Below are 14,460 nucleotides of genomic sequence, written 5' to 3'. Positions count from 1 at the left end.
CTAGCTTGTTAGTTTTGCTGCAATTCGCGCCGTTGTTTGTCCACGTGACCTCAGTGTCAGAAAAAAATCAGAAGTCATCTGACTGGCTGCCCTGTATATCAATCAAGTGATGCGATGGATGATTGGCTGACGCCTATTTTTTTTTTAATGTCATGCGATCTAGCAGTTTTACCTTTGTGATCGACTGGTAGATTGCGGCCGACGTATTGAGCATCCCTGCACTAGATTGTCCAAACATGAATAAGCGAGTTACTGGTTCTAAATATTTTCTTGAGTTGCAATTATTATTATTATTATTATTATTATTATTATTATTATTATTATTATTATTATTATTGTTGTTGTTGTTGTTGTTGTTGTTGTTATCATTATTATTATTATTATTATTATTATTATTGTAAGGACCTAAAATGGATGATTCACCCAAATATGTTGAAACTCTTGCAGATCAAGGTAGCACAGCGGCACAGTTGTTAGCGCTTTCGCCTCACAGCAAGAAGTCCCTGCTTCAATTCTGACTGGTCAATAGATTCTCCCCCAGTGCCTACCTGGGGTTCCCCAGGGTTCTCCGGTTTCCCACCAAGGTCCAAAAACATGCAGTGGGTTCATTGGAGACCCTAAATTGTCCAGACATGTGAATGAAAGTGAACAGTCGTGCGTCTCTATACTGTTTGTGGCCCTGAGATCGATCCAGGGTGAACCCCAACTCTCTCACGTGCAGGATAAACAGCAAAGAAAATCATGTGACTTATTCTGCATTTATGGGTCTCGCCCTTTCTGCAACCCAGACTTTCTTATCTTCTGCTTTTGTTGGTCGGCGTGTGTACGTGCAACTTAAACCTTATTTTAGAGTCAGAGAAGTTCAAGTTCAAAGTTTCTGACCGTGACATCACTGCCAGAGATGGAGGAGCTAAGAGAAAGCAGTGCTGCGGGCTGCAGTTTTCACAGTTTTTTTTTTTTTGAGAAGGGTCAGAGGACCAGGCAGGTGGATGAGGAACAAAACAAGCCTGTGCTGCATGAGGGCAGACAGGATTGCAGGAGAAGGACGGCATGTAAGCTCCACTTCTTCTGACTGATGCGTCCTGGCTCCTCTGGCGTGTCAGTGGTCGCTGCCTCCAATCCCCCTGCTGTTTTCCTGTCATGATGGAACAGGGGTTTCATGTGAGACGCAATTCGGGGACGGCACAGAGCAGAGTGCATCACCCCATTTCAGGAACCAATGACGTGCATAGTTTTGTGTGTGTATGCATATATATATATATATATATATGAAATTGGAATACTTTGATGAAATTCTTTATCTTCTGTAATGCAATTAAAAAAACAAAAATTCCTTTTTCATGATATTCTAATATTGTGAGGTAGGATTTTTGAGTTTTCTTAAGATGTAGGCCATAATTAGCAATAATAAAATAATAAAAGGCTTGCAATATTTCAGTTGATTTTTAATGAATCCAGAATGTATGTCATTTTTGTTTTTTAATTGCATTGCAGAAGATAAAGAACTTAATCACAATATTCTAATTTTCTGAGACAGTCCTGTATATGTATGCATACACACTATATACACTGCTCAAAAAAATAAAGGGAACACTAAAATAACACATTCTAGATCTGAATGAATTAAATATTTCCATTTGATATGTCACTTGTTCTTTACATAGTTTAATGATTTTTAACAAAATTACACAAAAAAAAAAAAAATCAATGGAAATCAAATTTATTAACCCATAGAGGTCTGGATTTGGAGTCACACTCAAAATTAAAGTGGAAAAACACAGTACAAGCTGATCCAACTTTGATATAATGTCCAAAAAACAAGTCACAATCAATTAGTGTTGCTTCCCAAATGGCAAATGGCCAATTTTATTTAGAATAGTGATTGACTTGGAGTTACATTGTGTTGTTTAAATGTTCCCTTTATTTTTTTGAGCAGTACATATATATATATATATATATATATATATGTGTGTGTGTGTGTGTGTGTGTATATATATATATATATATATATATATATATATATATATATATGTACTTCATTTCCCCAAAGTATGATTAGATATACAAATGAATCAGGGTGAATAAGAGATGTGTGATATCCGGTTATAGAGCCAGAGACACCGAGCTGACAGTATGTTGACAAACATGTGATGATGATGGTGATGATGAAGAGAGAATAATCCATCATCTGCTGGCATTTCTGTTGCTCAAAGTGATCAATAATCATCTGGGGTTGTCGATGTGAAACAGTCAAAAGGTGACGATATTTCGTATCAAATCACGAAATCCTTTTTTCAGTATTTTCCGATGTTTTCTACCACTTTCACCGAAGTGACCTTAAACACCTGTCTGAGAGAGAGCTGAGGCTTTCTGTTAAATAATGTTGAGTTTAATTTCTGTTTATTGATCTGTAGATATCCAATGGAATTTGTTGTTTTGTCGTCTGACGGCATTAGATGGAATATTTATTAGAATCCCCGTGCCGTCATCGGTCCCTCCGGACGAAATGCCAGACTGAAGCACAGCTTTTGACTACAGCTGTGACAAGACAGCGAGCCGGTCGAGCCAAACATGACCCTTTTGAATTTACAAGTGTGTAAAACTGATGTCATTTCATTTTGAAAAATGGACCAATGTTCTCGTCATCGCTGTCCTCCGTGTTAAGCATAGCAGGACCCATTAAGTATACAAAGTATGAATTTCTCCCAAAGTAATTAAAAAAACCCTCATCTCCAGGGACGCTCGGGTTATATGACAAGGACTCTTTCCACACTCTTTCCAGTTTTTCACATCCATTAACCCGCTTGAAAAGCCATAAAACATTTTTGTTACTGTTCAAATAGCAAACTGTTTGAATGCATTTCTTCTGTGCGACACTGAAACTGTCAACAATGAAACCTTTCACATCGTCCTCTACGAATTTATCCGTCTCCTTCTTTCAAACCGGAAAAGAACGGCAGGAGCTGCTCATCCCTTTCTGTCGAATGAGGAGGTGAAATGTAACCGATTGAGCCACAGGAGCCACGCGATGGCTGCCATTTTTTTTTTTTTTTTTTGACAATACTGATTTAATGTAGGGGCAGCATGTTGGTGCAGCGGTTAGCGCCAGTGTGACCGCCGCTGCACAGCAAGAAATCTCCATCCTCTCCCTCTGTCTGCATGGGTTTCCTCCAGGTTCTCAGATTTCCTCCCACGGTCCGAAAGCATCTGCTAGGTTCGCCGGAGAAAGTTATGAATGAGCAAGTTAATTGTTGCATGTCCCTGTATGATGTATGAATGACAGAGTGAATATCTGTATGTCTTCATATGAGATAGTAGTCAATCATTCATTCTTATGAGAATGAGTGAGTGAATGATTGTATGTCTCTTTGCAATCAACTTGCGATGGTCCAGGGTGAAACCTGCTTCTCTCCCAATGACAGCTGAGATAGGGTCCAGTGACCTCCGTGACCTCTGTGTGCAGGATAAGTGGTATCTATAATGAATGAATGAATGAGTGAAAGAATGGATGCATCAGCAACCTCACAGACAGAGGCAGAACTCTGGTCTAACTCAAGTACAAACAAATACAAGGAGCAGTAAATGCCAAACTGTAATGTCCTTACTTGAGGACTGAGTGTCTTGGGAAATTTAAATATTTGGATGAGACCGAGTCCACCCGCAAAGACAATGAGGGACTTTCGGAGCTGCAACTTGTTTATAGTTTTCAAATAAATATAGCAATAAATAAGGAGTAAATTAAATTCAAATGAAGTCAACAGACAGTGCAAAGTGGTTGCGCCCTTGTTTGACAATGCTTGACACCGCTGTACCGAAAAAACGCACACTTGACACATTTTAGTTTGTTCAGTGAATTTCCCTACAAGCAAAACTGTCTTTTTTTTTTGCATCTCAGTAACAGAGTTCTGTGTGTGTTTTTTTTGTGTTTGCGAGTGTATGTGTGTGTGTGTGTGTGTTTGTGTGATTCTGACAGCGTTTAAAAGACCCGGCAGCAGGAAAAATCACTCTGTGCATTGCTAACAGGTTGTTGCCCCCCTCAGTCAGTCGGACAGGAACATTGTATGTTTTCATGCTCCTGCCCTCAGCTGTCATCTCATCTGTCCTGCGGCTGCGGTCCAAAAAAGTTGTACCTCAATTCACCTGCATCCGTTCAAGGCAGCAACAGCTTTGGCAAGAAGTAGAGCAGAAATCACGTGGCTCGGGTGTCTCTGACTGCTGCTGCCACTCCCTGTTTCCCCGTGTGGAAGAGCCAAACAAAGCTGCATGAGTCAGAGCATCTCAAGGTCTACTCTGTTCTCTCTTTTTTATTTTCCTCCCATACATTTAATTTAAAAACTTATAAAAGAATAATTACACAGGCAATCAGTGCCGCTTTGAATATTGATGATCTGTTTACAAATATTACTTATGCAAATGTAGATCGCTGACAATTGAAATTACACTGTTGTCTGGTTTTAGCCCTCGTATTAACGCATCCGTCAATCAAACCGGAGGCTTGAGGTTGCAAATCGAAAGTATAATTAGTTGGGTTTCTGTTGTTCGCATTAAAATGTATATTTTTTTGATTTTTTTTGTCTAGTCATAGAGCTTGGAATTTATAAATGTGGCATTTCAAAGCCTCTTATTGGCTGTCTTGCACATCCTCTCAATCCACTTTAAGTATATTCTCTCAGAAGGGCAAAAAGGCCATTTCCAAGTAAGCCCAATTTTGAAAAAAAAAAAACAATTTAGGTTTACTTTAGCGTCCAAATCATATGTTCGCATTGCTGTTTCGTGAGACAGACATCAACGGGGAACGAAACAAAGGCTGAGCAGTTTAACGAAGCCGCTCCTCACTGCATTTGCAATAGCAGGTTGGCTGATAGTCTTCTGCGTTTGCTCCATCAAGTATATGTCTGAGTGTGTGTGTGTCTGTGTGTGCGCGTGTGTGTGTGTGTGAGTGTGTGAGCAATTAAGGTTTCAGTGGATCAGCAGCTGCAGGCTCAACCGGTGTGTGTGTGTGTGTGTGTGTGTGTGTGTGTGTGTGTGTGTGTGTGCGCACAGCCATATTCCCCATTCACGTCTACCACATTGTAAGTTAAGTAAGTTAAATGGCTGTAGAACTGATGAATGACTTACACTGGAATTTAGATATTCTGCTCAGGTTGCCGTGGCTGCAGATCGATAAACTCGGCATCGGAAAGACGAACCAAGCAGCTGATTTGGATTTTAAGACACACTTGTGCATGCGTTGGTGTGTCTCTCACTGGGCATTTTCACGCAAGTTTGGCAATGACATTACACCTTTGTATTTATGGCAGCAATATTTTGGTCTCAGGGTATGGATCGCTATGATGTACTATCTGATACTGACATTACACCTGTTAATAGGGCTGGATGCCATTTGAACGGTGTACACATTAAGTATAATGCTTTTTTAATGGCGGGTTTTCTTGGCAGTTGTTACTGAAGCATAGGATTGGGGTTATGCCTGGATATACTCCTCAAATTTCTTAGAAGATGCTGAAACCGAAAGCCGTGTCTGCGTTTCCGCGGCGTAGTTTTTAGGACCGACCTGATCCCGGCTCAGTCAGTAGTCGTTTGTATTCGCAGCATGCGGTTAAGGCTGGATGATGGACCACAAGTCTGGTGCATAAATTCATCCTACTTTCTAGAAGCAGTGAAAGTACAACCTAAATGAATACTTGGCAAAGAAGTGTCCATCTCCTAATAGCTTGCCAAAGGTTTAAAAGTTACAAAAAAATGTTTCAGGGTGGAAACATAACTCAGTTTTTAATGACTCGCATCTAAAGTGGAGGTGCCGTGCCCCGGGTCCAGGGGGGCCGAGGGGGTCGAATCCATGGTGGTGCAGGCGTACCGCTGGAGCACCCCAAGAATGAATAACACCCAATAAATTATACTTTTGGTGAATGACGTAGACTGCATCCCATTCATATTTCTGAAATGAATTGAGTCATAGCTTCCCCTCTTTAAGTAAAATGCAACGCTATCAGAACATTTCAAGCCCAATTAGAAATATTCAAATGCAGAGCCAATTATGTATTATTAAAAAAAAAATTTAGCAAGTGTGTTATTGACTAAAGAGCCCTTGAAGGGCGCCCGTACGGATGACGCGGCCGGGAACGGGATGGAGTTTGACACTAAGTGGTCAGCCTTTTCTTTTCCTTGGGTTCATCCAAATGCATCATGAACCATACACTTCCTGGATTTGCAGCAGGACGTGAATGCCAGTCAGCCTGAGGGGTAAGCGATGACTAGGCCGCTGCACAGTGATGGAGTATTTCTTTTTTTTTTATTGAATATGAGCCAGTATAGTTTTATTAAAACGTAACCACAGAAACCCTGGATGTAGCAGATTTTCAGCTGGCCGTTTCCAGCAGCCAAGCAATCAAGCGGAGCTCATGTGTCATTGTTCACGGCCTCGACAGAGGCTCGCTCCGCGATAACAAATGCATTTTCTCATTTATGAATATTGTTTAGTTGGCTGATACCACAACAGCTGTCTGGGGCTGCATGATAATTTGTGTGTGTTGAGTTGTAATATATATAAATTTATATTTTAGACGGAAACGTTCAATGTCGCTCGAAAGAAATACGGCGGATTTGATTCCGAGTAGCATCGGCGGCTCTCCTTTGGTATGCAGGATGTGTGTCCTTACTTGTTGTGGGTGAGACGCGAAGCTGCTGTTTGTGGTTGTACAGCAGCGCGTGAAGCAGCAGAGCACGGGTCGGATTATCACTCCGCAAAGCAAAATGAGCATCTCTCCGTCGCTGCACTCTCTTTACTTCTCCATCAGCATTGTCTGCCAGTTCTGCCTCTCCATCTGTCTCCCACTTCTCCAATACTCTCTGACCTCGCCACCGCCGCTCTCCTATTTTTTCCATCTAACACCATCGCTCTCTTCCTCCCTCCATCCGCACCTCCTGTTTTCATCCCCCCCTTTTTCTTTTGCCTCGTCTGCCTCAGCATGTCCATCTGCCGTTTCCAAACGAAGCGACTGATTCCATTTCACTGTCATTGATTTGAACAATGTAGATGCGGCGTGCGTGCTCGCCTACACGCAGGGAGAGGGTCGCGGGTGTCTATTGACGCGGGGCGGGAAAGCTGTGATGATATTGCGCGGCAGACAGGACAAAGTCAAACGCGGTTCAGTGTCGGGAGTCGGTTTAGGCACACGATTAACAATCTGCTCATACAGGTATGGGTATCGATTAGTAAAAACACCTGCATTGAAAAACAACCGGGCCTTTTGTGCTTTTATATCAACACACCCCAGCTACACCGTGCACACTCTGGTAATAAAGCATGAATATATGAAGCATAACCTCCCTGTGCAACATTTCACACTCATTTCTTACCGTCTACATGTGTCTCATAAGGTCAGCCCAGTGAGTTTTTTTTTTTTTTCTTTCTTTCTTCCCGCATCGATTGCCGCGTGCCCCCGCAGTTTGACATGCAGCAGCTGTCTCTGGACGAGCTGAAGCAGGTTCTGTTCCACGCCTTTCGGGATCACCTGACGATGAAGGACATAGAGAACATCATCATCACCGAGGAGGAGAGCCTCAACGAAACCTCAGGGAACTGCCCTGAGTACGAGGGAGGTGAGGGACATGATAAATTATTACGTACGCTTTCGTTCATGCCACAATTAATCATATGAAATAGCAAATTACAATGGCATCGATATAATGTGTATGAAAAGATTTAGATATGGAAGACACTTATTTCCCCCAATGTGGAAAATTGTCTTTGGCCTCATTCCGATAAACGTAAACCACAAACATAAAACTACAAACTACAAAACATAAAACCAAATATATTCACATTATCTTACCGTTTTATCACTCGTACACTTAAATTTACACCAATTTTTTGTCAGACCACATAACGTGGACTTCGAGGGCCAGAAAGCAGAACATTATGTCACAGTTAAGTTTTTCTCTGACCCCTTGGATATGAAATATTCTCTTTTATTCGTAAAAAAAAAAAAGCATCTGGAAATTCACCTTAATATTGTATGGATCTGGAGCTAAAACGGATGATTTGTTCAAATCTGTTGACACCATACATCTCCATACTGCGTGTGGCCCCGAGATCGATCCAGGGTGAACCCCACCTCTCGCCACCGCAACCCCGACTGCAGGACAAGCATTACAGAAAATGAACGATTAATCTTCTATTTCATTCTTTGGATATTGTCAGCTTTCGACACAGATCAGGGAGGTGAAGGCTGGGGAATATAAATCTCCTCTAACAGACGGCCCCTGCGGTCACATGATACCGAGTCCCGCCGGTGTGATCTCTCATGCATTTCCCCGCTTCGCTCTTCATAAGCTTTCATACGAAATTATTTCAAAATTCAAAAGAATGGCACTCCCAGCGTTAGCCTCACTGGGAAAAACTCCGGGAGAGTCCATTTAGTGTGACGCAGCACATTTAACACCAGGGGAATTTACTTCGTAGCCTGCAGCTACCTTTGCACTTGCACCAGTGACAGGCGAAGAGGGAGAGGCTGCAGAGCCTGGATTTGCTCTGCACCGCTTTTCGTTGCTTCCAAATAAGCGAGGGTGTTGCTTTTAGCAAATACACAATCAGCAAATTCATTTACTTCGCAAATGTCAAACTATCCGTTCAAGACAAAGTGGCAGACAAACGGACAGATTTAAGTTTACTTGATGTGATTTAAGGCCACCAGACATCTCGGGGTATCTTACGGAAAGACGTTAAGCTGAGGGAAACCGTTAAAAGGGAAGGAAATAAGAGCGGATAAGATAAGGGATTTTGTAGATAAGAGAAGTTCTGAAGTGGTCAGGATGTCAAACGGTCACATTGATTCTTGATACAGTGAATAAAAAGATCTGTCACAGGTTTACTCACATCTGTGGCCGATTAATCCGTGGGAATATTGAACACCGTTTTAATCCGCAGGGCGTGGATTGAAAGAGAAATGCTAATGAAGGCTAGTTATGAAAACAAATGTGATATTAGAAGACAGACAGATATTAGACACACTGCGCTGATGCCCCAGATCAGGTTAGGCAGCAAGTTAGGCTATGCAGTGTGTGTGTGTGTACATTTGTGTATGTCTTTGTCAAAAAAAAAAAACTCACTAAACCAAGCTTACTGTTCTGTATATTTCCTGTGCATCGTGTATTTGCAAGTGTATTTGCAGTCCCTATGTCTTCTATTGTAAGTCGCTTTGGATAAAAGCGTCTGCCAAATACAATGTAATGTAATGTAATGTAAAAGACAGACACCACTCCCTCCAGGTAACGTCTTAATTTCTTGCTGGAGGTTTTTTTTTTTTTTCCAAGACCTTAGATTTCGTTGCTCAAGGAGAGGAGGAAAAAAACACATATCTAGCTCCAGTGCAAAAAGGGAGAAATAAAAAAGACCTTTGTGCTAAGAGACTCCCACCAAGCCAGACCAGGACAAAGGCAGAGGCAGATCAGACCTGCTCGGAAACTGCAAGAGTCTTAATGAATCTATAGGATCCCGGCCCACAGTTTCAGAGTTAAAAGAGATATATTGGAGGAAATGGAGAAACTTAAGAAGGGACAGTGAGGAAAGGATAAGAGGCTAAAGAATGGATCAGGGAACTGCTGGCTTGGCGCTCTCTTTCACAAAGTTTCTGGCGATGAGGGATGGGGTTACCATGGAGTTTTGGAGAATGAAAAGAGGACTAGAAAGAGGACAAGTGGCCATGGGGAGGATAAAGAAGGGATGAAAAAGGTAGTAGAAGCACTCCTCTCCTCCACACATTTAATCCCTTTCCCCACATCCTCAACTTCCCCCTTTTGTGCGTGATTCCTTACCATCTTTTAGCCTCGGAGTGAAGCTGGCACTTTTTCACAGCTGCCCGCAGTACGTTCTGGTCCCTGCACACCCCGGGAAGTCGCTTTAAATTTGGTCCAATATGTTAATATGATTTTCGGACAGGTTTCCCGGCTTTTCGGGTTTTTCTTCCAGGTTGAGCTGTGTGTCTCTCTGTTCCAGCGCCACGCTCATGAAGAATTTGTCATCCAAAGATGAAAATTTTATCTGTTTACTCCCCCCCTCTGCACACACACTGTCAGGCTAATTGCTATTGGTCCTCAAAACACGGGGCTACAGCTTCCTCTTGGAGGAGTGAGTGGATTCACAAGATTGAAATATAGTTAAAAAATACAAAATAATAAAAAGATTTCCACCATAGTGCTAACCTGGTGTGCATGGATGCAGGGACCTGAGCAGGTGTTGTTTACATCTTGTTTTTTTGCAGAAATGTGGATGTTCAGTCAATGGCCAAGTTTACTCTTTGCCTGTGTTTTATTTTTCCCCCCTCAGTCCATCCTAAGAAGAAGAATCGTCAGACGTGCGTCAGGAAAAGCCTTATCTGCGCTTTCGCTATGGCTTTCATTATCAGTGTCATGCTCATCGCCGCCAACCAGATGCTGCGGAACGGCATGGAGTAACCAATTGCACTGTGAGCATGGGGAGTGGACAGAACAGCCATGACCTCACATCTTGTCTTTGCAGCCAAAGCTGGACCAGCCACAACCCAAGCATTTCCCTGAACAATCACGTGTGGGTTTTTTGTTTTCCCCTTTTTTTATTTTATTTTTTTTTTTAACCTATAGAGGTAGACAACGTAAGTTAAACTGAGAGAAATATGTTTGTTTTGCATGTCAATGTGTAAAATTACTGGACTTATTGAACCTTGAATGGAAAAAAAATGTTTTTATATTAAAAAAAGTGACAAAAATAGGTTTATTTTACTGTTTTCAAAACCAGGACCACCCTTTAAACTTGATTTTCTAATTACTGGAAAGGTTTCTAACATTTATCAGGTGCTTTGAGCCATTCCTAATTTCAAAAGCAAACAATAGTTATAAAGGACATACTTATCCCCAGAGCAGTTGCACTGAATGTGACCTGAGTGAATGTGGAAGCACCGATCGTTGGGCACGGTGCTGTGTTTAAAAGCATTACGATTCTCTGATTTCAAACGGTTAGGTAGAAATTTCACACGTCAAAAACGTCTACATCCTCGGATCGATTCGTTTATCCGGAGGCACGTGAAGCCTTTTTGTGTATCTATAAGGAGCACAACTCAGTACTCAGCGAGGGACCACTTCAGAATCACTGCTGTCCCGCTATCTCTATAGTTTGATCGAAGCGTATAAAAGACAGTGTCATCTGCATACAAAATCACATGCTACGTGTGAGGGGGGGAGGGAATATTTAAGTAAAAAAAAAAATTCCATCTATTCTGTGGCAGTGGAGATGTGGTTGATGCAGGACCAGGGTTGTTATAAATAGGAAAATATATTACTTTAGCAGCTCATTGTAAAACTGCCCAAATGTGTTACTTTAAGGCCTCACTAGCGCATGCCTGTATTCGCACTGAACTGCCAACCACTGCTGGCGTCCCACTGATTTCACTGTATATAGACTAGTATATAGCTTGTGCGTGTATAAATCCTCTCAAATGCAGAATGTATGAAGGGAAGAACACTGGTAAGCTACATCAGGGACACATACAGTAGATCTGTAAGTGCAGCTGCAGCTGTTTCTATGGAATAGATTTCCCTCTATTGGATTGAAGGGGAACTGCAACTAAACCCAGCCATGTTTACAAGGTGTTCAGAATTGAGGAACAACACCAATGAATTTGAGCTTTGTGTGTTGTGTCGATGTCACACGGGTGATTTTGGTCCGCATTTGTGAAAGTTTACCATCTGTAGTGGCAGAGACATTCTTTTCCCTTAAATCCAATCGTTGGTGTGCAAGAAAACATCTCAGGATCGGATGAGAAAGACCGGGTGGCTCAACCGCAGCAGTGCTTTGACTATTTTCTGCTGTTTTGGCCATGTTTTATGGTGCAAAGTGCGGTTTTGTCGAGCATATAAAACGTAAGGATTTGCAGAAAGAGGCCGGAGTGTACAAGCATGTTGCCCCTCTGTTATAACTGAGCCCTCCAAGATTTAACATCCACAGAATGGCACAGAATGACTCATTGGAAATATCACAATGTATAATGTTATAATGATAGTAATAAAAATGATAGTGACAATGATGATAATAACAATACATATGATCATAACATATTTATCTCCTCTCCTCTGAATCACCTGATATATTTTAAAACTAAAATTACCTCACAGTAGTTTGTTTATTCGTCCGTTTGTTTGATTGTTTGTTTGTTTGATACTCATTTAAAGACTTACCTTGTAGTCTCCCTGCCCCGGGGCCTGTAAAGGATGGTCCTCGATCTGAAATAATCAAGGTCAGATAAACCCCGACAGATGTGCGATCAGATATGAATATCATAGATTCATTGATGTTCCTAAAATGAGATTGACTATATGAGAAACATGGCAACTCCAAGTACCTTCTACAGGCATCTAAAACTTCTCCGACTGTGACCTCAAACTGTCCTTTCTGGTGACCTCATACTGTTCCTGTACAATAACAAGGAGTGTCCTCAGCAAAACAGACCACAACATTTACTTAATTTGATTGGCTTCATTTTTTTGTCTTTCAAAATTTCTTGTTAGTGTAGGAAATATGATGTTTTAAAATTTTTAAAGGCTAGGCATTTTTAAATTCTAGGTGTCACCTATCAGCTGGTGCCCTCGAGGAGGAACCTGTGCCTAAATTCAAATGATCTGGCCCAGAATACCATGCATAAATGTGGAAAGCCACTCAGAACTCTCCACAAAGTACTACTGACTTATGGGTATTTCTTACGACAGATTGCAACACTGAAAGCCACTGAATCCCCAAACGTGCACGGTGCTCCCATCAGACGTCATGGAATTTACTTTTTTAAAAAAAAAAAAGGTTTCTTGTCTCTTGCCTCAGTAAATGTAAACTAAATAGATTATTTGCATTTAATGTCAGATGATGTTCCGCTAAATGAGATGGCAGGATGGGAGAGGGCTTCGTTTTAAATATAACAAAAAAAAAAGAATAGCTTTGTAGGGTAAAGTATCAGAGAAAAAGTGTATTATACTGTAAATCGGTATGCATGTCGTTGTTAAGGTTTCTGTGTCTTTTTTGAAAGACGGGGAGAACCATTTAATATTTCGTTGTGGTGGCGCAGCCTTGGTTTAAACGTAGGTTCCTGTCAGATATTTGAATATCCAATTTATACCGTAATAGCCATTTTTTCTAGTTTCTACCAGCTATTAATCAAATCAGAGTGCAGGAGAGGGCATTTTCATAAATATGCAAATACAAGGTCACCTAATCATCGTCTCTGTCTCGCGGCATCTTAGGTGGCGCCTGTAGGCCTCGCCGGCGATGGTTGAATTGGACAATGAGTACAAAATAACGTCTGTTCTGTCACATTTTTATGTTTTTTATGGAATGTTCTCACTGCCTCGTAGTTCTATGTAAACTGCTGTATAATGTACGCTACCGTTATCCTGGAAAGTCAGTTTTTTTTTGTTTGATTTTATTTCATTTTTGTCTGACATCCTCAGCACTTTTGACATCTCCCTGATCCGCTGTGTGTTCACCGCTCTTGTGTGTTTTCAGCCCCGCGGCCCGTTTTTTGAAACCAGCATAGATCACTTTATCTCACCGACTCTCCAGTAATTGTGCCATCCTGGCGCGGTTATGTAAGGGAAGATTTATTTGATAGACCTTTGATCAACACGTTTGAAGTTTACATGATCATAGTGTTCATCTGCGGGAAAGACAGAATCGGTTCACGATTGTCATGTGTTTTTGAAAGTTGCTCCATGAGATTTGTTTTTACCAAAACATGTTTTTATCTTGTAGATTGTACAGAAATGAAATGAAATACGGTAATACAACCTTGGCATGCTGCTTAGAAAAAGGACAATGAAAAGAGCAATAGTTACCAACGGAATGGATATTTAAAAATGCAAATAACAAATTAAATCTGTTTAATCTTAAATATATACATATGTTTATGCAATAAACCCTTGTTTTTATTAAAAAAAAAACCCAAACAACTAAGACATCTGTGTTCATTTGTGAAACATTTGGTCTTGGATTTATTTTAAAAATCCCAGCCAACTAAAGTAAACTAAACTAAACTCATATGTTCATCAACTCGGAAGCCATTTAATACTTTTTAATACTTTGCTTTTCTGAATCTGTTTCAACATTCCCGAGTTAAATCAATACAAAGTCAATGATTTCTACCATGTGAAGCTAAGGAGCAATGACACAAATTCAAAAAAAATAAGCTTTTTTTTTTTTTTTCTTTGACAGGACTCATCTATATGTGCTTTTTATTGAACTTATAAGAGCATGGTAATATAAACAATTACAGATTTGTTGTACCCCATATAAAACCTGTTTATAGACCAGTGTCAAATTGCAAGCAACCTATTGAAAATTGAAAACTAGTTATTAACATTATGCTTGTATTTGCATCATTTGTCCACGTTCATATATGTATAACAAACTATAAATAAGTAATAGCCTCGGTTAAATAGCCT

The 14,460-nt window shown here is 40.8% G+C and overlaps 1 protein-coding gene across 3 annotated transcripts in view; it reads left to right on the top strand.

Moving 5' to 3' along the window:
- The window catches only part of caln2 (calneuron 2), a 33,357-nt gene extending 19,385 nt beyond the window's left edge, over positions 1-13,972 (top strand). For all 3 annotated transcript variants that reach the window (XM_086177308.1, XM_086177307.1, XM_086177309.1), the window contains exons 5-6: positions 7,449-7,602; positions 10,328-13,972. In XM_086177308.1, coding sequence (XP_086033434.1) covers positions 7,449-7,602; positions 10,328-10,455 — 282 coding nt within the window. In that variant the 3' untranslated portion in view covers positions 10,456-13,972. The remainder of the gene's footprint in view (positions 1-7,448; positions 7,603-10,327) is intronic.
- The last annotated feature ends 488 nt before the right edge of the window (positions 13,973-14,460 follow it).

This window comes from Fistularia commersonii, chromosome 29, assembly GCF_037954325.1.
Source record: "Fistularia commersonii isolate RoL2024-O1a breed Wild chromosome 29, RoL_Fcom_v1.0, whole genome shotgun sequence".
In the NCBI taxonomy this organism is placed as follows: Eukaryota; Metazoa; Chordata; class Actinopteri; order Syngnathiformes; family Fistulariidae; genus Fistularia; species Fistularia commersonii.
This window is presented reverse-complemented; position numbering and strand designations above follow the sequence as displayed.